At 35.9% G+C, this 27,521-nt stretch overlaps 1 protein-coding gene across 1 annotated transcript in view; it reads right to left on the reverse strand.

The window, feature by feature from the left end:
• Macrod2 (mono-ADP ribosylhydrolase 2) overlaps positions 1-27,521 on the reverse strand; it is a 1,707,616-nt gene that overhangs the window by 1,629,911 nt on the left and 50,184 nt on the right. The window contains exon 3 of the mRNA XM_090352924.1: positions 17,138-17,245. Within this exon, the coding sequence (XP_090209050.1) occupies positions 17,138-17,245 (108 nt within the window). The remainder of the gene's footprint in view (positions 1-17,137; positions 17,246-27,521) is intronic.

The raw sequence follows: 27,521 nt of genomic DNA on the forward strand, positions 1-27,521 counted from the left end.
AATTGAAGTTACTATTACCTACCAATAAAGATTTTCAATATAATAAAATTAAAGAAATAGAAAGTATATTCTAAGGCATGAAGTTATTAAAATAATTTAACAGCTAAGATGTTTTCATACAGACTAGAGATCAATACTTTTATTAAAAGATATAACAATGTCTCTCTGAGTTTTGTAATTTCAAGTAAAAAGATATCTGTAGAAAAGCAGTCAGGAAGGATGGGGAGACAGCCAAAGTAGCACAGAAGCAGTATCTTCACAAGTATTTTCTTGCATAATCAAGAGCAAACCACAAATATTCAACAGCAATACAACACAAAATTTATCCTAAATTGGGCCAACCTATATTGCTACTAACAGAAGTTTCAATTGCCACCTATAATTCATGAAGTGAACGCTTCAAAGGCAGATTATTAATGAATTAATAATTTGTATTGTTAATTGTCTATAGCACATGCAATTAAATGAAAGGTAACAAAAGTATTAGGAATTCTCCTCATGATTCTACCAAATGTACCCTTCACATGTTTGAGTATGTCACTTCCTATCTCTAGAGCTCTCCTTTCCTATCTATAATATGAACTATATGGCCTGGATTATGTTTCTGTCCCTTTCAGTCTTTGAAATTACATAACACTGAATAATTACTATTTGTCACTAATAAGATCTTATTAAAGAATATTCATTTCCAATTTCTCTTTATTAAATTAAGCTTTATCAGCAACACTATATTTGAGCAAATTATCACATATTTTCATTAAAAGTTAGAATATTGTCAACTTCAGTAAAACTACAAGCTTCTCCCTGTTTAAAATCTAAGGCTCTGTTAAAAGAAGCAAAGGAAGGGCCAGGAGTTTGGCCTAGTGGTAGAGTGCTTGCCTAGCACGCACGATGACCCAGGTTCGATTCCTCAGTTCCACATACATAGAAAAAAGCCAGAAGTGGTGTTTTGGCTCAAGAGGTAGAGTTCTAGCCTTGAGAAAGCCCAAGGAGAGTGCTCCCATTCCTGGGCATTTACCCAAATGATCACAAACAAGGCCATACTAAAACTACCAGCACAATCATGTTCACTGCAGTATTATTTCTCATAGCTAAGATATGGAACCAACTCACATGTTCTAGATGAATGGATCAAGAAGATGTGGTAAATATACACAATGGAGTTCTATGCTTTTGTCAGAAATAATGACATTACTCCATTTGTAAGAGAAATGGAAAGACCTGAAAGGCAAAGTAAATCATGCCCAAAGAACATGGTTTCCTTCATTTGTAATAACTGGAATATGTCTATGACATTCTTAACAGGGGATCACAATAGCCCAATTGCTAAGTGCATAGGGCCATATATAATGAAGTATATCAAAATGAACTCCAAGAATTGGAAATAAGAAGTTCTTATTATGTCTTGTATGCAGTTATTTCTATTTTTGTTTTCTGTATCCTTTGCCTTGTAAATAACTTTATCTGATCCATGGAAGGGAAAGTGAATCCCAGAAACAGGACAAAGGATGAACTAATGCAACAATGATACTTTATTAGAAATGAACAATACAACTTGGGATGGGGGCGGAGCAGGAGAGGGGGTAGAGGAGAGTAGGGAGGAGTAAATGGGAGAAAATGAGAGAGGAGGTAACTTTAAAAAGACTGGTCGGAAGTTTGGTTAGTGATAGAGAGCTTGTCTAGCACGCATGAAGACCGGGGTTCGATTCTCAGTACCACATACATAGAAAAAAAGCTGGAAGTGGTGCTGAGGCTCAAGTGGTAGAGCTCTAGCCTTGAGAAAGTACAAGGACAGTGCTCAGGCCCTGAGCTCAAGCCCAACACTGGCAAAAAAAAAAAAAAAAAAAAAGTATTCCATTACCTTACTTATAAGTAAGTGCCCTGTTCATCACATATAAAAGAATATCTTCCTGTACTAAAAACTATCTAAAGTGGTTGAAATAGAGAGGGAGGGGGGAAGAGGGAAAATATGATAAGAGGGAGGAGTACAGGAAGGAGGAAAAGGTGGGAAATGAAAGAAACTAAAGAAGAGGAAGAAAAAAAGAAAAAATATTTGCCATCCTTGATGGCAATCAAGATGATTTTTTTCATTTTATGTTCCTCGTATTTAAATCTTAGTTGTGGTTTAAACATCTTCCATTTACATCGTAAGTGAGATATTTTATCAATTAATAACATTACACAGTCAGCAGCTTTTTTCAGTCAGAAATGGTATTTAAAAAAGCACACTGGATCCATTTGTGTTTTCGTGCGCCCCCTTTTTTCTTACTGTTACCTACTAAAGTTTGATATACTATTGTGGGGGGTGGACAGTAAGTTAAGCAATGGCTTCCATAATTTTTTTTCCTTTGGCTTGATTTGCAAAGGCTAGTACTTGACCACCCTCCTTTAAAGAGAAAAATAACAGCTTGGTTGTGAAGGTTGCAAATCTGTACTGTGTTGCAAGTGGAAAAAAAATGCCAAACTGAGACAGGGAATTTGGGAAGGATGCCAGGAAAACTCAACAATGAGACACTCTAGACTATGAAGATATTACTTTAATAAGCATAGTAATATGAATGATAGCCACAATTTGCCTGGCATATCCAATCAATGGCAGTGATATTGCCACTTTGTGGTTTTCTGTCATCTCAATTATTTTTCACTGAATGAAATCCTTTTTGAAGGTGCTCCCTGATTTTAAAATTATAAAAAAATTCCCTCATGTCCTTTCCTGAAGTTATATCATATATCTTGTTGATCTTGTGCCTCATTCCTCATATCTCACATTCCTTCTCACAAATGATTTGTTGCCAACTGTCTTCAATCTTCTTATAAAATGTAACTGTTCATGTCAGGGTGAACTGTCTCTAACACTTCATCCCTAACACTCTCTCAGAGCTACAGCTGCTGAGAGATGACAGAAGAGGGCGGTACCTATCTCCTAGTTTTGTGCAATCAATCACTCTATCATCTTCTATTGTCTTCTTTGGTTCTGTCATATTTTTTTACAGAACACATTTGCTTTTCAAGGATCAATATTCAATTTAACTTTCTATGCACTATAAATCAAGGCTTTAGAAAGTGAAGAAAATGTGTTTCTGGTTCTGAAGTTATTTTAAACTTTAATAGATACCGTTAAAGTGAAATAATAACCTTTACTTAAAAATCTGTACACAGGAGACAGGAGTTTGGCCTAGTGATAGAGTGCTTTGCCTAACATGCATGAAGACCCTGGTTCGATTCCTAGTACCACATACATAGAAAAAAGCTGGAAGTGGTGCTGAGGCTCAAGTGGTAGAGCTCTAACCTTGAGAAAGTCCAAGGACAGTGCTCAGGCCCTGAGCTCAAGCCCAGGACTGGCAAAAAAAAAATCTGTACACAGGACCTGGAGTTTGGCCTAGTGATAGAGTGCTTGCCTAACATGCAGGAAGACCCGGGTTTGATTCCTCGGTACAATATACATAGAAAAAGCTGGAAGTGGTGCTGTGGCTCAAATGGTATTCTAGCCTTGACGAAGGCCCAAGGAAAGTGCTCAGGCCCTGAGTTCAAACCCCAGGCCAAAAAAAAAATCTGTACACAATTGGAAAATGTAAATTATGAGTTTTAAAGACACGATTTCTCTTGCTCTTTATTTTTTTGCTGTGGGTGCTATAAAACAGGCTTTAAGATCAACATTGTTTTTATATTAAAAAAAGAATTACAAGAAAATCTAGCTTATTATTTTTGTAATGATTTCAGCAATAAATTAATAATCATTTATTTATTTAGAAATAATTCATGCCATAATTATACTATCAAATATTAGCATCACCCATATATTTTCAAAAGGGAATTGGATGAACACAAATGGAATCCTACGAACCTGGTTTATACATTTATAACAAATGTCTTATTTCTAAGTATCCTCACAAAGCTTAAGGGGTGTCTTAAACCCAGTAGTTTTGGACATATTTTTAATTAATTTCCACCTAGAAACCCATGGGATGAAACTCTAACTGTGTGATAAATTAAGTTGCCAAATGAAATGGATTAGCGATCAGTGAAATTGCCTGATAAGCTGTCAGATCCATTTTGGATTGGGATTCATCCTTTCTCCACCTGTTCATTAAGCTTCAAGTTCATGACAACTCCAATGACTGATTGCACATTAACAAGCTGTTTGTGTGGGGAGGTATAGCTGGCCTAGTCAACATCCCTATACTTATATTATTCATTTAAGCATAATTCTCTGATAATTTATTCTGTTCATAACCCCAGTGAGAAAAATATACCTCTCCTCTGTAGTTTAATTTTGGAAACGACAGAGATGTGGTGTGTCATAAAATTAAAACTTAACAAAGCAAATCAGATTGCAGCTCAAGGTCAAAAGAAGATAGAAAATTCATGCCATCAATTTCCTCTTCAAAGTTGCAAAAATGAATAGTGAAAAGGTTGTCACCTCTGATTAAAGAGTAAAACACCACAGATACTGTGCTATGTCTTTGATGGACAGAGTAAAGTACTAAATCAAGCCTAGCATCCCCCCACCCCAGCAAAATCTAAACTATGAAGATTAGGAACATAGGTTTTGTCCTAAATTGGATTGCCTATAAGCTGACATCCAACACTAAGGCATTAAATATTAGTTCAGGGACCCTTAAATTGTAAATCCATAAATTTACAGGATGTATTACCCAAATATACTCATGATAAAAATAAGTTGCTGTCTCTAAACAGGGTATAGCAAAATAACATAATTGTGCCCTTAACCTAAAGCAAATATTCGGTGTTCCTGTATGTAGAAAGCTAAACTAAAGAAAAACAATAATAACCCTTCCTTTCTTACCCAAATGGTAAGATCTTTCTGTATATAATAGTAAATCTAACAAGCAATCAAAAATACCCATTTGGGTTACAAATAAGAAAACTTCTTCAAAATTTAGCACTGATTTTTTAAGTATATAGAATTCACTTCATATAGGAACTCTTCATGAAACACAGAGTAAATGAAAAAATCCATCAAGCTCTTCTGAAATTTCTAACATTTAACAAATTTACAATCCATAAAATTTAAGGATGATTGTTCTCTACTGACAAGCCATTCTCTACTTCACTATTTCTGTGCTTTAATTTTCTTTTTTCACTTTATTTCATTGTCAGGTTAATGTATAGAGGGGTTACTATTATTTCTCGCATATGGATACCCCTTCTAATAGTTTCCTCCCCATTTCCCTTCTCCCATCCCTCCCAATCATCATGTTTCCCACGCTTCCTTTCCCTCTTTCAAATAAACAAATAAACGTATATACAATATCCCAGGTAACAAAGTCAGATACAGTAACTACATGAGATTAACCACAAGGGGAAAAAAGAGAAAAGAAATAACATAGTACATTAAGAACAACAATCACACAAGATAAACCTCTTGTTTCTATATCCTAGAGTTCATTTCATGTGGTCTCATCCTATAAGACCTTATGTGCATAGCTTTTGAGCTATTGTGACCCTCTGCTAGGAGAGTCCTACATGTGAATTAATTATTACAGTTGAGGGAAACCATTGAGCCTATGTTCCTTTGGGTCTGGTTTACTTCACTTAATATGATTTTTTTCCAAGTTTTTCCATTCCCTTAGAAAATGAGTGATGTCCATTCCATTCTATATAAGTACATCTTGATCCATTCTACTGAGGGGCATCTGGGCTGGTTCCATATCTTCTCTATGGTAAATGGTGCTGCAATGAACATTGTTGTGCTAATGGATTTAATATGTCCTTGTTTCTGGATGTTTGGGTAAATGCCAAGGAGTGGAATTGCTGGGTCAAATGAGAGCTCCATGTTTAGTCTTTTGAGGAATCGCCAAACTGCTTTCCATAGTGGTTGAATGAGTTTACAACCCCATCAAAAGTGTAGTAGCCATCCCTTCTGGCCACATCCCTGTCAGCATCTGTTGTTATTAGATTTCTTGATCCTGGCCATTCTAACTGGAGTGAGTTGGAATCTTAGAGTTGTTTTGATTTGCATTTCTTTTATGGCCAGAGATGTTGAGCATTTCTTCATGTATCTGTAGACCATTCTTATTTCTTCTTCAGAGAAGTCTGTCTTTAAGTCTTTAGCCCACCTTTTCATGGGATGGTTGTTTCTTTGAGGATTTGTTTTTGAGAGATTCAATATTTTGAGCTGTAGGTATTATTTAATATATGAGGCCCTTGTTTGTTTTACGGTTAGTGAAAATCTTCTCCCACTCTGTGGACTTTCTATTTAACTTGCTAGCTATGTCCTTTGCCATACAGAAGCTCTCTAATTTAATGCAGTCCCATTTGTCCAAACTTTCTTCAATTTGTTTTATTTCTGGGTCTTTATTGAGAAAGTTTGGAGGGACCAGGAGTTTGGCCTGGTGGTAGAAGTGCTTGCCTAGCATGCACAAAGACCCGAGTTCAATTCCTTGGTACCATATACATAGGAAAAAAAGCCAGAAGTAGTGCTGAGGCTCAAGTAGTAGAGCTCTAGCCTTGAGAAAGTCTAAGGATAGTTCACTCAGGCCTTGAGCTCAAGCCCAGGACTGGCAAAAAAAAGAAAAGAAAAAAAAGGTTCGACTTGTGCCAAGGGGACATAGTGTATCTCCTATTCCTTCTTGTAAAGTTTTCAGGGTATCTACTTTTACCTCAAGGTCTTTGATCCATTTGGAACTAATTCTGATGCAGGGTGACATACAAGAATCTAACTTTAGTTTTCTATTGAAGAGGCTGTCTTTCTTCCATCCTATTTTTTTTTGGCTCATTTATCAAAGATTAGGTGGCCAGATCTGTGGGCTGATATCTGAGTCTTCAGTTCTATTCCTTGTTCCCAGGCCTAGTCTTGTGCCAGTACCAAGCTGTTTTGATTACTAGAGCTCTATAATAGTCTAAAATTTGGTATTGATATTCCTCCATCCCTGTTCTTTCTGCTAAGGATTGTTTTGACTATACGGGTTCTTTTATTATTCCATATAAATTTGTGGATTGCATCCTCTATTTACTTAAAGAATGATATTGGGATATTGATGGATATTGCTGCATTGAATTTGTAGGCAGACCTTGGCAAGATTGCCATTTTCATGATATTAATTCCTCCAATTCAAGAACTTGGGAGGTTTTTTCACTTCCTCAGTTCTGCTTTAATTTCCTTTTTCAGGTTTTTAAAGTTTTCATCATAAAGGTTCTTTACATCCTTAGTTAATTCCTAAGTATTTTATTTTCTTTAAGGAATTTCTTTCCTAATTTCTGCCTTGCTCTTTTCATTGTTGGCATGTAGGAAAGCCATTGATTTTTGAGGATTAATTTTATACCCTGCTACTTTGCCAAAGTTTCAAATCAGTTCAAGCAACTTGGGAGTAGAGTCTATAGGTTTCTCTAAATACAAAATCATCATCTGCAAAAAGGGAAAGTTTTACTTTTTCTTTCCCTATTTGGGTCCCCTTTAGGTTTTCTTCTTGCCTTATTTCTCTGGCTAGAAATTCTAATACTCTATTAAAGAGGAGTGGAGAGAGTAGGCTTCATTGTCTCATTCCTGATTCTAGAGGAAACAGCTTTTTCACCATTAATCATAATGCTAGTTGTGAGTTTGTCATACACAGCCTTTATTATACTGAGGAATGTTCTATGAATTCAAAAGGAGTGTTGGATCTTATCAAATGCCTTTTCTGCATCTACTGAGATAATCATGTGATTCTTGTCTTTGCTCCTGTTGATGTGATCAATTATATTAATTGACTTCCATATATTGAACCAACATTGCATCCCTCTGATGAATCCTGTTTGATCATAGTGTATAATATTTTTGATGAGTTGCTGAAGATGATTGGCCAGTGTTTTGTTGAGAAGTTTTGCACCAACGTTCACCAAGGAAATGGATCTATAGTTCTCTTTTCTTTGATGAGTCCCTGTCTACTTTTGGGATGCGAGTTATGCTGGCTTCATAGATTGAGTTTGGCAAAGAGCCTTCACTTTCAATTTCATTGAAGAGTTTGAGGAGTACTGGTAAAAAAAGCTCTGCTTTGAAGGCCTTATAGACTTCAGTTGTGAATCCATCAGGTACTGGGCTTCTCTTGGATAGGAGGTCTCTTACTGTCATTTCTATTTCATTACTTGAAATAGGCCTGTTTAGTTGGTTTAGATCTTCTTGTTTCAATTTGGATATATTTTCATATGAATAAAATATAATAATTCAAAAATCAAATTCACGTTTCCCTTTCTATATATACATATACACATTAGTAATTTATTTCACAAAGCTTAGGAAAGCAGTCAAATAAGTACAACTATATTCAGTTGATATAATGGGCATTATCCAATTGTTTCTGAGTTCAAAAAAGTAACAGGCCTCCAAACATCACAAATAAAGAAGAAAAATAACTTCCTGAAATTTTTTCATTATCTCAAACTGTTTTGTACTGATATAGTGCTTGAGAAATTTATTTCTCAGTTTGGAAGCCTGGGCATTCCAAGATCTAGGGACTAGCAACTAGTGAAGACCATATTGCTACTTCATAACAGGATGACTAAGCCAGGAACAGTGTCTCATGCCTATTTTCCTAGCTACTCATGAGGCTGAGATTTGAGGATCATTGTTTGAGGCCTATCAGACAAATCCCAAAGACTTTTATCTCTAATTAACCAGCAAAAAAGGCAGAAGTGGAGCTATAGTTCAAATGTTAGAACCTCTTGAGCCCTAAAGCCAAGCAACAGTGCGAAGCTCTGAGTTCAAGCCCCAGTACAGCATACACAGACACATAGACACACAGACAGACACACACACACACACACACACACACACACACACACACACACACACACACACACACAAATAAAATAATAGATAAATTGTCATCAAATGGGTAAAGGTGGGAAAGGAAGAGATGCATGGAAGAACAGAAGGACGAAGACAGAAGAAGGAAAGAAAGGAACAGGAGAGGGTAAGAGAAGAGAGAAGAAAGAGAAGGGAAGGCAGAGAAAGGTGAAAGAGAGATAGGAGAGAAGACATAAAGAATGGATGGACCAGGAGAACAAACCCATTCCTCCATCAGAAACTGATTGTTTTAATTATTAATTCACTCTTTCACAATCTTGGTAAAAGCATAAATTCACTCACAAGGGCATATCTAATCACCTCTTAAAGGTCTAATCTCTCAAATGTGTTGTGTTGGAGATCCCTGTCAACATGTGAACTTTGGGGAAAACAACCAAATCATGGCATTCATATATGTAACAAATAAATTATGTTTGCTTCAGTAAATATTAATAGAACTACATATCTTTCTTTCAATTTTCCTATGTAATTTTGAAAAGCAAAAAGACAGTAAATTCGAAATTACTAGACAACTACTAGATCTATTAAGAATACCAGTTAGGGGGTGGTGAGAGGGAAACAGGGACAAAAATATAAGAAGGGGTATCAATGTGTGAGAAGTAATGCACCTACTATCTGGTGAATATAACTGCAAACCCTCTATACATTACCTCGATAATAAAGAATTAAAATATAAAAAGAATACCAGTTAACATCATTATGAAATGCACTGATCATTCAAATTTAACTACAATTGACCTCTGATAAACTATATAATTACCAGAAATGTGTGATATTCATATTCACCATTAATCAGAGGCAGTTAAAATCTAATTCCCATTACATTAATCCTAATGTGAACTGTAATACAAATCTTAATGTAAAACTATTCACTCTCCCAGGAGATTTATTCCTTGCTCTGCAGTTTCAATCTAATTGTCTCAAGTCCATGTGCAAATAAGCATTGAGAGGGCTTAGCTCACCTTCTGAAGCTGAGGAGTCAAAGAAATCTTAATCAGTACCCATGGCACTTACCTACCCTAGACCTAGAAGTGGACTTTGAGATTGTTGTGCCTAATGTATAAGCTCAGTGTTGGTTCTTTTTTTTAATATTTGATACCAAGATTTTGAATTCAGTACTTCACACTTGCTATGCCTCTACCACCCGAGTCATGCCTCTAGTCCTTTGAATTTAGGTCATTTTCCAGATAGATCCTTATCTTTTTCAAGACCAGGTAGGTCATGAACTGTGATCCTCCTGCTTATGCTTCCTTTGTAGCAAGGAGTAGAGGTGTGAATAAAAACTTCAGACTTGTTTTGTTGAGATAGGGGTCATGTTAAGCCTTTTTCCTGAAATACTCATGAACCTCAGTCCTCCTGATCTTCACCTACCAAGTAGCTAGAATTACATCCATGAGACATTGTATCCACATAAATTACAATTATGAAGCAGAAAAATAAATGAATTTTTAAATCACTGTAACAGTGCTTGCTTAAACCCCCTTTATAGGCCAACAGTGATGGCACACTTCTGTATTTAAAGCAGTTAGAGAAAAAGCAACAATTGGGAAATTCTTGGTCCCATTTGGACTGAGAAAAAAGTACAAGACCCTATCTAAAAATTAAAGTAGAATATGATTGAAGGCTTGGCTTATGTAATGGAGTTCCTGACTAGCCAAGGTTAAGTTCAACCCGGTACCTTTGCCCCCCAAAAAAACATATAAGTTGAGGACATATTTACTCTCATGCTTTAGCATAGCATTTCCTGAGTTTTATTTCTAGAAACTGAGAAATTCTTAAGTTTTCCATCTCCTGCTTTTCTCCTTTCTTGTTGAATAAAATAAAATAAAATAAAACAACCAATTTTGCCCTTTGGAAGTTAAACATTTTTGCCAAATTGTAAATTTTTTTGAGAGGATGCTAATATCCTCACAATCGCATATACCTCTAAAATAGACTTCTAGTAACTCCTTGTGATACCAATTGCTGCCTTATTTCCTGACAGCAGCGCCTTCTTTGTCAGGCTTCAGCCCCCACGTAGAGCATAGTCCCAGGTTTCCTTTATATCTCACAGCACTAATAATATTGTGGGCATTGATAGGTGCTGCAGGCCTAGCATCTTACTGTAATACCTCTGAAAGCCATCTTTTTTTTTACCATTAATAAGTATACATTGTTTAATAAAACAATACATATGAGGTGTATATATATGTCTTTGATTTACAAAGCTGACAGTAACCATTGGCCTTTATTTTTTTTTAATAGGAGGCCTTTATTTTTTAGATCCAGGAGTACTATTTTTAAAGCTCACTATTTTGGCCTTTATTTGTTTATTGCCAGTCCTGGGGCTTGAGCTCAGGGCCTGGGCACTGTACTTGGGCTTTTTCCTCAAGGTTAGTGCTCTACCACTTGAGCCACCACAGCACTTCCAGGAAAGCCATCTGTTTACATCGGTCAGAGGATTTAATTAACTTGCTCTAAGTTATTAACCAAAGAGTTTGTGTCTTTACTAGATTTTAGGGGGGAAATTTATCTATTTATTTTTGGTTCAGTATTATATCATTAGAGACAATTTCACTTGTACCACAACAAAGAAAATTGTTTTTACAGGAGATAAGGTTTATTTTTGCAGAATATAGGCTGTCTAATACAAAGGGATAATACTTTCTAACTATAAATTGTAAAGTATTCATCAAATAAACAATTCATCAAATTAACAATGTTCATCAAATTAACAATGTTGGAGAAAATTATTTTTAAAGTCATACTTTCATTAATAACTGAAAAAAATGTCCATCAAAACCATCCCATACTTGGGGAGTGGAGGACATCTCTGAGAATAGTGTTGAGAAACAAGGCCTTTCTAGCCCTCTACTACCAAGTTTGTAAAATCAATACAGACTACTGTTTTGATCAACTTTGTACACCAAAAAAAAAATCTGAAACAAGAAAAGAAAGAGGTCCCCACTTAATGAGGAAGTGATTTTCTTACACTTACAGTAGGAAATTGAAAATACACCTTACCTGAGATCAGGAAGGACAAAGGTAAGCAGGAAGACTGTTTCTTCCCTGATCTGTTACAGAAGTGGCCGAAAATTCGGCCACAGAACCAAACAATTAAGCTTTAAAAGGAACAATGCCCTGTGAATTTCAGTTTTGGATTAAGCAAATTATAATTCCACTCAGGGGAAAAATAGACAAAGAAAAGAAAATTATGAGAAGGGAAAGCTGTATTGTTTTCTTTTTGTTTGGTTTTTCTTTCTGGTTTTACTATGGTTTGAATTCAAGGTCTTGCACTTGCTAGATACTGTTATTATTGTTTTATTATCAACATAATGTATAGAGGGGTTACAGTTACATTCCCCAGATAGTAGGTGCATTACTTCTCACACATTGATACCCCTTCTTATGTTTTTCTCCCCATTTCCCTCCTCCCATCTTGTTTTCTCCCCCTCCCTTTCCTATTTCAAATAAACAAATTGATGCACATATAATATACCAGGTAACAAAGTCAGACACAGTAACAATATGAGTTACCCAAAGGGCAACGAAGGATATGTTAGAGAGACAACAAAAAATACAGGTTGGTGGCAAGAGAGAGATAGGAAAGGATTCTAAGAAAGCCATGTTCAAATCACTCAGTGGTTTCACTTAATCTTACGAGCAGTGGCCACTAAAGGTTGCCATAGAAAAGAACATAAGAAAAGTTATTCTGCCTGCATCTGAAAGGCAAATGGGAGTTGGAAGCAAAGCATTCAGGACTCTGATGCAATTCTCTAGGAAAGATATGATATGATTTACATAGAGAGCTGTCTGAAGAGTGGAGCTAAAAAAAAAAAAAAGACTGCCAACTTCATGTCAATAGAGGGAAAAGTAAATTAACATTCACCAATGAATTGGCCAATAGATATGGAAGAAAATAAAGAACAAACAGTGCACATTGCCTCAAGAAAAGAAGACATCACCCTGACATTGGTGAGACAGTGTTAGTGGAAGCAGGTTTAGCAATGTCTTAAGGGATTTATGTGGGCAAAGACATTACTCTGTAGACAAGATATCTCACCTGAGTAAAAAAATTACTAGGACCAACTTTGCTTATGCAATGATTTAAGGGTTTGCTAATGTAATAATCATAAAGTTTATGTACCTGTTAGGTTCTTAGACAAATAGCGTAGTAGATAAATTGGACATCAGATGAGGGTCAACCAGCAGAAGGAGGGATGAACCACAATGAATTGAGAAAGTAACCACAGACTGTGTACACACCAGAAAGCACACATCCAGGAAAGCCTTCCTGCCACAAGAGGTTAAAAGGATATGGACAACCAAAACCCTCTTCTAAAATCCAACCTGTCCCAAGAAGTTTATATATTAAAATTACTCAATAGAAAATAATGAAACTTGAGCAAAGTTAAGAAAGAATGTACACGTTATAGTGCTCAGCTAGTGAGGAAAGGCACTGGGGGGATACACATTAGGGAATAAACAGCATGCTGTAACCTCAAGGGGATATGCTTGCCCACCAGACATCCAGGCTTGTAAGACAACCATTGAAGTCTCACTTCTACTGAACTTCTTGTCCTCAAGTCCATTCTTGGAGCTCAAATGAGTGTTTTTATCATCATTTACAGAATAGGAAATTAAGGTTTACTGTTGGAAGATCAAGTAGTTTTGTCTCCATTTTTCTGATCCAATCCAAGAAGACCAGATAGCCTCTCAGAGGGAATCCTAAACCAAAATGAATTCAAACCAGAATAACCCAACAATAATCCCACAGATGGCTAGGATAGAGACAGAAATAACAGTAACTACAATTGTGAGCTGGGAGGGGAAAACCCAGATTTATTTCAACTTAAGTACTCAATTCAAATTAAATCATTTCATCTCTGCTTCTAGTTTCCACCTCAAATTTAGCATTTTCCAATTTATCCCTCCTCACATTGTTGCCTAGTGGATTTTGCTGACCATATATATATAAGACATCTTTCCTCTCTGAAAAATTCTTTGACTCCTTATATCCTTCAATAAAAAAATAAAACCTTGGCCCTTGATGACACAGGAAACATTTCATAATCTGGACTCTGTCTGCATTTACTCTCACACTAAGGCATGTGCAGTTTGCTGGGGTCATCATGCACTCACCTGCTTCCCTGGTCATGTGCTTTTCAGCTTGCCATAACACTTGAAACTTCCCTAATGGAACGCTTTGCCATGCTATCTATCAAACTATTTCCTCATTTGCCTGCTTCCTCCACTTAACTCAGTTCTTGAGTTAATTCAATAAACCTAAAGAAATTAAGCAAGCACTTTTTTGGAAGAAGTTTAAAATATCAAAACCCTCCATCAATGCCTATTAAAATAAATAGGTGTTTCAGTGCATTAATGTGGTCACGGAAAGAGAATTTGGAAGTGTGATAGAAAGTGATGACGAGCTGCTTTGGCACCTTGACTTGGAGCCCTGCCTCTCACTGTAGGGACCCTGAAATTTCTTCCATGTTTCCATGTCTGCTTGAAAGGTTAACAGCTGTGTCTCTCCTTCCACACTGGGCAAACAAACTGTATAGTTGAGGGCTGTAAATGGAACCATTGCCTGTGCACTTGGCACTGCTCTCCAGTCTACCTAGGAAATTCCTGATGTGGCTGTCTTTGTGATTTGTAGAACATGACCAAATCATAATCATCACAGCTGGGGATGTGAGCTAAAGATGCCAAATGGTTTTGGAGAGTGAACAAAAGTTGTCGCCTATCTTCATATTAATTCATCATACCCATGTATACTGTGTGTCACCTATAAAAAATGTATATAGAGAGACAAGGCCAAGAAAAAATGAAAAAGAATTAGTTATGGAATAATGATGTTTCATTTTATTTCAATAAAATTGTCCCTATGAATGGTTTTCTTTAGTTTTATTGTTAACTTGTTATTCAAGGTTGTCATAATTCCTTAAATCAGATTATGAGTACAATGCATGTTGATCAGTGTTACCCTTCCTTCATTCTCCCCCATTATTTCCTCTCCCATTTCTACCAATAAATACTATTATTTATTGATCGAACAGTTTTGAAATCAGAACTAAACTGATTCACTATGTCCAGACCCAAATACAAAATATGCTTTTTGTCAAAGGTTCAAATTTAATTGGGTTAATCCAACTTAACAAATACGTAGTATCAAAATTGCTTTTTTAAGTTTTAGGAAGGATTTATTTTAGTATAAATAGCACTAGAGTATGAGGAAATAGAAGAGAACATGTCCTGTTCCCTTGTAAGAAATGGGAGTTAAAGACTCCCATTCTTAACATTCTTAACAAAAAAAATAGATAGCAAATGATAAAAGCATCATGCAATGCTCAAGGAGGAGAGTACAGATACACAGTTAACAAAACCCAAGAAAACACCTTATTACTGCTAGGTGTAGTAAGTAGGTGTAAGAAAGATAAAACTGCATATAAATGACTTAAAAAATTTTAAAGGAAGCAGATGTACTCCACAGGATTAAACTAGGTTCAATGATTTGACTCTTCAATAAAGTGGAAGGTAGTGGGAAATGTATAAGATCCTTAAATGTCTGTAAATAAAATTCACATATTTATAGAATTTTAGACGTAATAACTCGCTGACAACTTGGCAATTAAAGGAATGTCTGACTAAAACTCTAAAGCTGGAAAGAGGTCCAATGGTCCTCAAGGAGCCCACAGGACCTAGACATCTGGGAGACTACAGTCTAAGAGAGTAAACTGGGATGAATACCATCCTGCTCCAGTGAGCCAAGCTGGGGAGATATTAGGTGACCAAGATTCCCCTCTCAAGAAGAATTTTACAGTTTAGGGTGACACCAAAGCAAAGGAGCAAGAGAGTACAGGGAATCAAGGGAAAACTGAACCCCAATTATGGCAAAGCAGTCACATGAAAAGCAAAGTAAAATACTGAGGGAAGACTCTAGTACAGTCTTCCCTCTAGTCTACTGACTAGACTTCCAGCCTTCCTGCTCTGGCCCCAGAACCTGCATGAAGTTACAGTTCTCATTTTTTAGACTCTTCTGTTCACCTCCCAAGGCATTTGCCTACTAACCTGTATAAACTTATTTACCACCAGAGGGAAACTTGAGGCAACATTAAATTTCACCTAAAGTCTGAACTCAGGAAAAACAAATACAATAAAACATTTTCATTCGTCCATCTACGTTCTGACAAATAAAACCATGTCCCTGAAAAGAACCAATCCTCTTCATGACTTACATAAAACCAGCAAATGATCCCTGGTAACCTGTGATAATGCCAGACACAGACCTATATTTCTGTTCTGTTCTCTCATATGTAATCATATGAACTGTTTGTCTCCATTTTCCATTCTAGTGGGTCGATTTTGTTAATCAGATTTGACTAAACTTCAGTCAGTCTTCTCTCCTTCCTCAAAATCACGGAACTCTGGCCCACTCTTGAGCAATAAAAGTGAATAACCTCTTTATGATGATTCCTCCCAGGAATCAGTTATCCAAGGTTTTGGATAAAAAGTTGTCACTACCAAAGTCTAAATTTGTTTTTATTTGACCCTTCAACATGAAAAGGAGCTTAAATTTAAAACACAAAATAAAACCATTAACCATCCTCATGATAGCATTTTTATAAAATGACAGCTATTATGTCTTTCTCAAATGTAGCCACAAAGTGACAAGAGATATAGAATTCTATTTAAAAAAAAACACTCACATATAAAATATGTTCACCCATATACAAATAGAAAAATCTAACTATAATTTAAACAATTTAAAATATGCCTACTAGCCAGGAGCTAATGGCTCATACCTGTAGTCCTAGCTACTCAGGAGGCTGAAATCTGAGGATCGAGTTTCAAAGACAGCCTAGACAAGAAAGTTCATGAGACTCTTATCTCCAATAAACTACTCAGGAAAAGCCAGAAGTGATGCTATCCTTAATAAACTACTCAGAAAAAGCCAGAAATGGTGATGTGCCTCAAATGGTATAGTACTATCTTTGAGCACAAAGAGGCTTCGGTACAGACCTGAGTTCAAGTCCCAGAACTAGGGGAAAAAACTGCTAAAATGAGGCATTTCATAATAAAGATTTAAAAAAAACCTAACTTTCTTCCAAATAACTTACTCTAACAATTTGTTGCTTTTGCAGTAGTCCAATACCTCAGGCTCACCTTAACACCAACTACTCCAATTATAGCACACACAGAGAATAAATCCATGCTTTTAATCAGGAAGGAAAAATGCATAAGGCATTTTGATATCAGGAAGAATACCTTTCAAAATTATATTTGTAAAAAAAACATTCAAATTAGCAATACTCATATAGCAAAGTATATCTCAGAGAATGAACAACTTACCTGCATTGACTATAGCATCTATCTCTAGCAACGTGATGTCACCTCTATAGAGAGAAACTTTTTCACTCAAGCTTTTCTTCACTTGTGATGTTTCCTGAGTATTTTCTTCTGTAATACAAAGGAAGATACATATTAATTCTTAATAGCCAACTTTAAAAAAAAAATCTGAGACCTCAACTTAAAATCAGTTCTTAGCTTTCAGTCATTGGCTAGCACTCTACCAAGTGAGCCATGCCTCCAACCTCAATAGGCGACATTTTAATAAAGACAACTTAAGAAACAAGGAGTCCTACGCTCTTTTTTTTTTTTTTTTTTTTTTGCCAGTCCTGGGCTTGAGCTCAGGGCCTGAGCACTGTCCTTGGACTTTCTCAAGGCTAGAGCTCTACCACTTGAGCCTCAGCACCACTTCCGGCTTTTCCTATATATGTGGTACCAAGGAATCGAACCGGGTCTTCGTGCATGCTAGGCAAGCACTTTAACCACCAGGCCAAATTCCCGGCCAGTCCTATGCTCTTAAAAAGAACAAATATGTACATTCTTGTAATCCTAGCTACTCAGGAGGTGGAAGTCCAAGGATTGAAGTTCAAAGCCAGCCTGGGCAGGGAAGACCAGGGCACTTTCATCTCCAGAAACCATCAAAAAGTTGGAAGTGGAGCTGTGGCTCAAGTTGTAGAACACTGGCCTTGATCACAAAAGCATAGGGACAGCTCCCAGTCCTTGAATTCAAGCCCCAGTATCAGTATAAAAAAAATTAAAGTAGAAGACAGTGTGTAAGTTCCAAAAGTATGGTTTATTTTTTATTTTAGATATTTTTCAATACAAATGCACTATTGTATACTTAAGGACATTTAATAGATTTGAGCAAGTTAAATTATTTAGCAAAACATTTCTGACACTGTCAAAAAAGAAATGAAATTTATTCATTATCTGATTTATGAAATGGTAACTCTTCAGCATAGCAGTCTAAACAAAATTATATTTTTGTATTTTTAAAAATCAACATTTTGTATTGATTTTATTGCAGACAAAAATCATATAACACTACATTCAAAAGGAGATAAGTAAAAGATGTGCCAGTATAGAGAAAAAAATAGATTTTTCACAATAAAGACTATTTTTACCAGTTACTTAGAGAACATCTTTCAATGAACATTTATTTATACATATTAAAGTTCACTCTTTGCTACTTCTAAATAAAAAGCTGTCCTTAAAGATTTCTGGGATAACTGAATTTGTGAAATTGCTCCTTTCTTATTCAGTTGGATTTAACCTTTCACTCTAGAGGGCGCTGCTAACTACAAAAAGAAAAGCAAAAAGAATTCGCTCTACCCAACAGCAAACTATGTTTAGAAGAAGCCATTTGGTCTATAACATGATTCTGTTTACTTTTTAATAAAATTTTATGAGGAATAAATAAAACTGAAGACATCATATTCTAGAATGATATATTTTTAAGTATTTAGATGAATATATTTGAATTGTATTGCTTAACAAACAGCAACACTAACAAACAAATCCCCTAAACTATTAAAAGGTTTATTATGCATAAACATACCTTGAATATACTTTTAGTGAAGCTTGTTAATAAACTCAAATTTTTAAAACATTTCTGATTGGGGAACATGAAGCTACTCCATTACTAAAATGCTCTCAGTTAAGCATACAGTTTCAACTCTCTGGGTGATCTGAAATGATAAGGTGTGAGTTACTTAGAGCTAAATTGTCTTTGGGCCCCAATAGCTATAGGGAAAAAACTGGTAAAAACTAAGGAAATCGTCTGTGGCCACTAAAACAATCCTTCTTTCTACAAAATACTAGCAATCACTTTGGGCACCAGTGGCAATACATTATTGGGGTAAGGGGCTGATACTGTGAGAAATGTGTCAGAGAAAGACTTCAAGAGACTTTAAAATATTAAGATCTATAATAAGTAGATGATTTCAGAGACTTCTAGAGTACTATTTTCCTCTGGCAGATAATGGTTAAATTAAAGCACACTACACTACCAGACTAAATGTTTAATTCTTTCTTCTGCCAATTCATAGCTGTGAGACTTTGAATAATTTATTTTCTTCATACCTCACTCCATAAAATTTCTACACACTATATAGTTAGTACAATTTCATGACATTAAATGTTTCTCCAACTATAAGTTACTGACAAATACCACTCTTTTTCTACAAAGTAAAAACTATTATTTCTGCAACTGCATTGATCATGCATGGAACACATCTATTTATTCAAATTTTTATTTAATAAAACACTATTGTTTATTATCATTATTACCAACAATCTAGAGAGATCCTGTTTTGCAGATGCTCGTGCCAAATTGTCACTGTCTGGACCAATGACAAAGACTCAGCACAAGACTTTGACTTCCTTCATCAAATAATCTATTATAATAAAATTTTTAAAAATCTTTATTTCTAGCTAATGATTACTAGATTATAATAAATGACAGCTTTTCCAGGCAATTCATTACAAACCTATAAATTATAAAGGACCCTCAATGAATATGAGTTTAACAGCTTCTAAATGTTACTTTTGTTTTGCTGTTTTATGGTGGTGCTGGGGTTTGATCTCAGGGCCTGACGCAGCTATCATTTAAGTCATATAACCCTACCTTTTTTTTGCCAGTCCTGGGGCTTGAACTCAGGGCCTGGGCACTGTCGTTCGTCTTTTTCAAGGCTATCACTCTACCACTTGAGCCACAGCACCACTTTCAGCTTTTTCTGTGTATGTGATACCAGGGAATCGAACCCAGGGTGTCATACATGATAGACAAGCACTCTACCACAAGGCCACACTCCTGGATGACCATCGCCTTTTTACTTCAGTTACTTTTCATGAAGTGTCTTGAGTCTTTTGCCCTGGCTAGCCTGGTCCAAAATTTTCCAGCTAACAGATCGACTAAACAGGTGGAAAGACAGGCAGATATGAATCAGTATTCCCAGCTTTTTGGTTGAGAAATGGTCTCCCCAACATTTTTGCCTAGCTGGTTTGGAATTATGATCTTTCTGACCTCTGCCTTCTGAGTAATTTGGTATTACAGGATTGAGTCATTGCCCCTGGAAATCTTTATAATTTTAAAGTATCTGAGTATATCTTTTTGATGGTTTATTAAACAATAATAGATAACAAATATAAAGTGATTAAAAAACAAATCATGGAAGACATAGACTTATAGACCCTAATCTGATATACCCTCCCCCCAAATATCTAGCTTGTAGAGATTAAAAATCCATATCCCCAAAGTGGTCTTTAGGATTGAATCGTAATGGAAAGGAAAAACAATGAAGTATCTGAGTATATCTGATTCGATGCATCATTCACAAATATGCCATTCACCAAAAGCCACATTATCAACTGATTATTCCCAATTATGCCCTGGGACAAGGAGAACAAATTCTTATTAACTTATAATTATATTGCTAAGAAAATAAAAATATTCAATAAGAGCTTCTGAGACCTGGAAGATCAAGTATAGATAGAAGATAAAAATATTTCACTCATTTTGTTTGTTGTTTATTTTCTTACATTTGTTTACTTGGTGACTTGTACTTCTACATAGGCCTGGCTGGCCTCAACTCTCTATGTAGTCTAGGCTAGCCTACAAATCATTATTCTTCTGTCTCCACCAACCAAGTACTGGATGGCCTAAATCACCAGACTCAGTTTCTTTTTACCAAAAGTATACAGGATTACTATGGTTCGCAGAAAACTTTAGAAAAAAAAAATAGGCTGCTTTACATAAAGTGATAAATAAAAACCAGCAATATTAAACATGATCATAATAGAATTAGAATTATTATCATTCTTTATGTATGTGAGAGAGAGAGAGAGCAGGAGAGAGCAAGAGGGTTCCTGGGGCTTGAATTCAGGGCCAGGGCACTGTTTCTGATGATTTTTTGTTTAAGACCAGCACTCCACCACTTGAGCCACAGCTCCACTTCTGGTTCTTTGGTGGCTAATTGTAGTTAAAAGGAGGAGGAGGAGGGGCGAGGAGGGAGAGGAGGAAGAGGAGGGGGGAGGAGAAGGAGGAGGAGGAGGAGGAGGAGTCCTCCTCATCTCATGGACTTTCCTGCTTGGGCTGGTTCAAACTACAATCCTCAGATCTCAGCCCCCTATGTAGCTAAGTTTACATGTGTGCACCTGGCTGTTATCATTCTTTATTATTTATTCATTCCGATGTAATTGATTCTCCTGCATAATCTTGGATGGCAGTTTAATGAATGCATCCACTATACCTAGTATCCATGCTTATTCCAGTTCTGAACACTATCCAGTTCTTTTGTATTTACATCTTGTTTATTTGTAAATTCATTTCAAATTTCTTTGCTGTCTGGTATGCTTCTGTCAATTTTCAGTTCATCTAAAGTTTAAATAGCTCCTAAGTATTCATTTTATATTGTATGAATCATAATCTTATCTGCATAAAAGCATTTCAGGGCCAGGAGTGTGGCCTAGTGGTGGAGTGCTTGTCTAACATACACAAAAGCCCAGGCTCAATTCCTCAGTAACACAGACATAGAAAAAAGCTGAAAGTGGTGCTATGGCTCAAGTGTTAGAGCTCTGGCCTTGAGGAAAAGTCCCAGGACAGTGCTCAGGCCCTGACTTCAAGCCCTACAACTGACAAAAACAAACCAAAAAAAAAAGCATTTCACTCTTACTAACATTTTTGCATAGCTCTAGTCTTGTATTGAATTGTTTGTATAGAATTTGCTCTATGTATCATTCTAATGCTTAAAATATTAAGTCCGATGTTTCTAATAAAAAAATACATGTAGTTGATGCTACTATTACTGTACTAAAGTGTATACAAATGAAGTGGTTTGACCAAGCATACACAACTGGTAAGTACAAAATAGATTTGAACTCAGGCCATGTTCTCAAGTAGTATGTTACACAGGTTCTCATTTAACATTCATAATAATTGTTTTAGAGTTATTACCACACTTTGAGAGCAAAAAGTACAAAGGTCTCGGTAGTTTTTGCTATTATGTGACAAATTTTTATATCATACAACATCCCAAGGACAAGAGAAACACATAATAAAAACAAACATGTATTAACCACATATCTTCTATATGTGTTAGCTTTTCCTTTGCTCAATAATGCAAAATCATCAAATTTACAGATTCATTGGCCCCAACATATATGTATTGGCATTGAAATGCTGTTTACTAGTTACATTTATGACTTCATTACAAGTTCTGGCATCTGTATGGCTATTTCAGCTCTATTCTAAACACAACAATGAGCCACTTTAGTTATAGTTTCATTTTTCCAAATGGAGAGAAAATGAAATCCTACTATAACAGTAAAAGCAAAATGAATTCAATCAAATATACAAAAAATCCATTTATGTTGTTAGGATAAATTATAAGAAATAAACTATTAACTGAATCTTAAAATTAAGCGACCAATACTGTCCTTGTGTAAAAGGCATCACTTTTATGTGTGGTGCTGAGGACTTAAGCCAGGGTTTGTGCATACTAGACTTCAGGGCATGGTATATATCGTTCCAATCTCTTCTTACTTGCATGGTCTCTGCTGAGAAATCTGGGGTTATTCTGATTGGTTTGCCTTTATAGGTGATTGTTCTCTTCACCCTGACTGCTTTTAGGATCTTATCTTTGGCCTCTATTGATCCAGTTCGGATTATAATGTGGCGGTGGGATGTCCTTTTCTGGTCAGGTCTGTTTGGGGTTATTAAAGCTTCTTGTATCTGGATGGGCCTGCCCTTCTGGATATTTGGGAAGTTCTCTGAGATGATTCCCTGAAGTATATTTCCAATACCATTGACCTATTTCTCCAGACCCTCCTCAATACCAATTAGCCTTAAATTGTATCTTGGACCTTCTGTAGCGTGCCAGGGAGAGAGAAAAGGAGGGAGGGAGGGAGGGAGGGAGGGAGGGAGGGAAGAAGAGAAGGAAGGAAGAAGGAAGAAAGCAGTGATACTGTGATTTTTCAAGCTGAAGGAAACATGCTAGTTTGGGCCTAAATTTATTTGTAGCTTCCTTAATGACTCCCAAACCACCCACCCTCTAAGGTTTTAACCTTAAAACCTGGGTAGTTTCCAATCTTATTATGCCACTACTCTCCAACTTGTGGAGCTTTCCTTGTTCTTATGAGTGAATCAACAAATATTCAATTTTCTGTCCTATAACTTTGTAATGTTCTTTGTTACTTTCATCCCATCCAACAGCCCTCTAGTTTTCCGCCTAAATTTTTTTAGAACTCAGCTTGACTGTCTTTATTTTCATAAAACATTGTGTCAATGTCATTTCTCCATCTCTGTAATCCCAAAGCATTTTGATTCTTCCTTATAGTATTCATATTCTTCCTGGTACTAAAGTTACTTGTGGTTGCTTTATTATCATTTGACTAGAATGTGGATTTTATGCAATTATGTGACCTTTATCTAAAGGTTTTCTTGACTTTCTCTACTTGGACTAGTTTGGAGAGTAAAATGAAAAGGCAAATCTTTTGCTAAAATTTTTCATTCACGGAGGCTTTGTAAATGTTGGAGCTTGGATGAAAGGCAAGGAATTGATTCTTCGTTCAATTAAATAAGTGGGCTGTTAAACTAGAAGGGTATGTAAGAGAAAAAAGAAGGAGGGAGGGAGAAAGAAGGGAGAAAGAGAAGAGGAGAGGAAGGAAAGGAGGGAACAAGAAGGAACATAAGAGAATTCAGCATGACATCATTAAGAACAATGTAGCCATGTATATGCACACTAATCCTGTCCTCTTTTAAGATCAAATATACCCATCTATTTTATATGTCCTGCTTTAATATAATAATACTTTCAATTACTACAATTTCCAAAGACATTTATGGAAACTGAAACACAGGAAGATCAAGCAGCTAACTTGCACAAAGTCTTAAAAGACTTTAACAAAATTTGAACCATAAAAATTGACTTGTAGAATCCATGTGTTTAATCACTGTGTAATTCTGTCTCCATAATAAGAATCAGCCTCACAATGTTCACAAACACACATACACCTCTGTAACTTTGACATACTTTACCCATATATATTTACAACTTTTTTTAGTACCAACAAAGACTATTTTATTTTTTTTGTTTTTTTCATATATTTTTATTGTAATTAATAGAAGGGTTACATGATATTTGCCCGATAGATGGTGCATTAATTCCCATACATTGATACCCTTTCACATGTCTTGGTCCCCATTTCCCTCTCCCCCACCCTCAACCCTCATCTTGTTTTCCCCCCTTCCCTATCCAATTTCAAATAACCAAATACAAATATATCTGATATATCAGGTAACAAAGTGAGATACTGTAACAATACGAGATGATCAAGGGACAGCAAAAGAGATGAGAGATAACATAATACCTTAAGAACAACAATCATTCATTACATGGCTTATGTTTCTATATCCTAGAGATCCTTTCATTTAGTGTCCTACTATATGGCCTTTTGATCAAGGTTTTGCTCTACTGTAAATCTCTGCTAGGAGAGCCCAAGTTTCTACTGATTATGACAAATGAGGGAAACCATTGAGCCTATGTTCCTTTGAGTCTGGCTTACATGACTTAATATGATTTTTTCTAAGTCTTTCCATTTCCTAACAAATGGGGCAATGTCTTTCTTTCTGATGGCAGCATAGAATTCCATTGTGTACAAATACCACATCTTGTTGATCCACTCATCAACTGAGGGACATCTAGGTTGGTTCCATATCTTTGCTATGGTAAATAGTGCTGCAATGAACATTGTTGTGCTGGTGGATTTAGTATGTCTTTGTTTCTGGATGATTGGGTAAATGCCAAGTAGTGGAATTGCTAGGTCATAGGGGAGCTCTATGTTTAGTCTTTTGAGGAACTGCCATACTGCTTTCCATAGTGGTTGAATGAGTTTGCACTCCCACCAACAGTGTAGTAGTGATCCCTCCTGGCCACATCCCCTCCAGCATCTGTTGTTATTAGTTTTCTTGATCCTAGCCATTCTAACTGGAGTGAGGTAGAATCTTAGAGTTGTTTTGATTTGCATTTCTTTTATGACCAGAGATGTTGAGCATTTCTTCATGTGTCTATAGGCCATTTTTGTTTCTTCTTCAGAGAAGACTCTCTTTAAGTCTTTGGCCCATCTTTGATAGCAGGTTAGACAATGCAGAAGAGAGAATTTCCGGGGTTGAAGATAATTTAGTTGTTATAAAAAAAAGAACAGAAAATGAGTCAATTCAAATCTAGGAAATATGAGAAAATGCTACAGGAGGTCCAAGATACAATTAGGAAGCCTAATTTAAGGCTAATTGGTATTGAGGAGGGTCTAGAGAAAGAGGTCAATGGTATTGGAAATATACTTCAGGGAATCATCTCAGAGAACTTCCCAAATATCCAGAAGGGCAGGCCCATCCAGATACAAGAAGCTTTAATAACCCTAAACAGACCTGACCAGAAAAGGACATCCCACCGCCACATTATAATCCAAACTGGATCAATAGATGCCAAAGATAAGATCCTAAAAGCAGTCAGGGAGAAGAGAACAATCACCTATAAAGGCAAACCAATCAGAATAACCCCAGATTTCTCAGCAGAGACCATGCAAGCAAGAAGAGATTGGAACGATATATACCATGCCCTGAAGTCAAATAACTACCAGCCAAGAATACTGTACCCAGCTAAGCTCTCATTCATAACTGAGGGAACAATAAAAACATCCCATTCCAAGGAAAAGCTTCAACATTATGTAGCAACAAAACCAACACTACAGAAAATTTTCAAAGATGTTCTACACATGGAAAACCAACACAAATGTAATACAGAGAAAGACATGGCACCTAAAACTCATAACATCTAAGTACCACAAAAACTATCAAGACACAGGGCCTAATGAAAGCTTGTAAAAATGGCAGGAACTAATAAATATTTCTCAATCCTGACTCTCAATATCAATGGACTTAACTCTCCAATTAAACAACTTTTTTTTTTAACTTAATGCCATTATGTATTGAAGATTCTTAAGAAGAGAGGTTAGGCATTAAATATATTTTTTCTACAAGTTGATATTCTAAAATTTGATTTAGTTAACAATTATATTATTTTAAAAATTTGGTTCTCAGGCTAAAACTTACAGAGAATAATACAACCAAATAGTTAACATAATCTTGTTTAAAAATGAACTGTGTTGGGCCTGGAGTTTAGCCTAGCATGCACGAGGACCCTGGTTCAATTCCTTGGTACCACATCCATAGAAAAAAGCCAGAAGTGTTGCTGAGGCTCAAGTGGTAGAGCTCTAGCCTTGAGAAAGTCTAAGAACAGTGCTCAGGCCCTGAGTTCATGGCCCAGGACTGGCAAAAAAAAAAAAAATGAACTGTGTTCATCTAGGACTCTCCTAGCAGAGGATTATAATAGCTCAAAACCTAGTTACATAAGGTCATATAGGATGAGACTAAATGAAAGGATCTCCAGGATATAGAAATAAGAGCTTTATCTTGAGTGATTGTTGCTCTTTTTTTCATATATTTTTATTGTAATTAATAGAAGGGTTACATTACATTCTCCAGATGGAAGGTGCATTACTTCACATACATTGATACCCTTTCTCATTATTTCTCTTCTCTTGTGTTCCCCTTTGGTTAATCTCATATTGTTACTGTATTTTACTTTGTTACCTGGTATACAGTATTTATGTTTATTTGTGTATTTGAAATAGGAAAGGGAAGGAATGGAAACAAGATGATTGGGAGGGAGTGGGAGGAGAAAAATGGGCGCAAAAACCATGAGAAGGGGTATCAATGTGTGAGAAGTAATGCACCTACTACCTGGCGAATATAACTGTAACCCCTCTATACATTACCCTGACAATAAAAGTAAAAATAAAAATAAAAATAAATAACTGTGTTCATAAAGCTGTTCTCCAAAGAAAAGGAAGGTTTTGTTCTTTTAGTAAAATGTACAAAAATCTCAGTTTACCAAAACAAGGAAAATAAATGCTCGGTCAAATAAACAATAATTTTTAAATAAAATCAGAAAAAATTAAAATCTCATAATTTTGTCCTCTTTATTATTATTTAAGTATGAGTAACTTCAAGTTGAAGGTTCTGAAATCAATTTTACAGACTACAAACAAAAACCATTATGAAACAATACAGAATTAAAATACTAGCTGTATGAAACATAAAGGTATTATGTAAATTCTTTCACTTACATGTATATCTATACACATTATGGGTCATAAATGGGCAGCTCTTAGATAAACTTCTGAAATCCTTGCCTGTTTTTGTCTCTACTGTCTAACACAAAACAAAAAAAATGTTTTAAAATATTGCTGTCTGGGAATTTTACAGAATTTTTAATGTATTCCAAAACCTTACACGTGAACAATTCCATATGATTTCTGGAATGCAAAA

Source organism: Megascapheus bottae, chromosome 18 (assembly GCF_031878675.1).
Source record: "Megascapheus bottae isolate mThoBot1 chromosome 18, mThoBot2.hap1, whole genome shotgun sequence".
Classification (NCBI taxonomy): domain Eukaryota; kingdom Metazoa; phylum Chordata; class Mammalia; order Rodentia; family Geomyidae; genus Megascapheus; species Megascapheus bottae.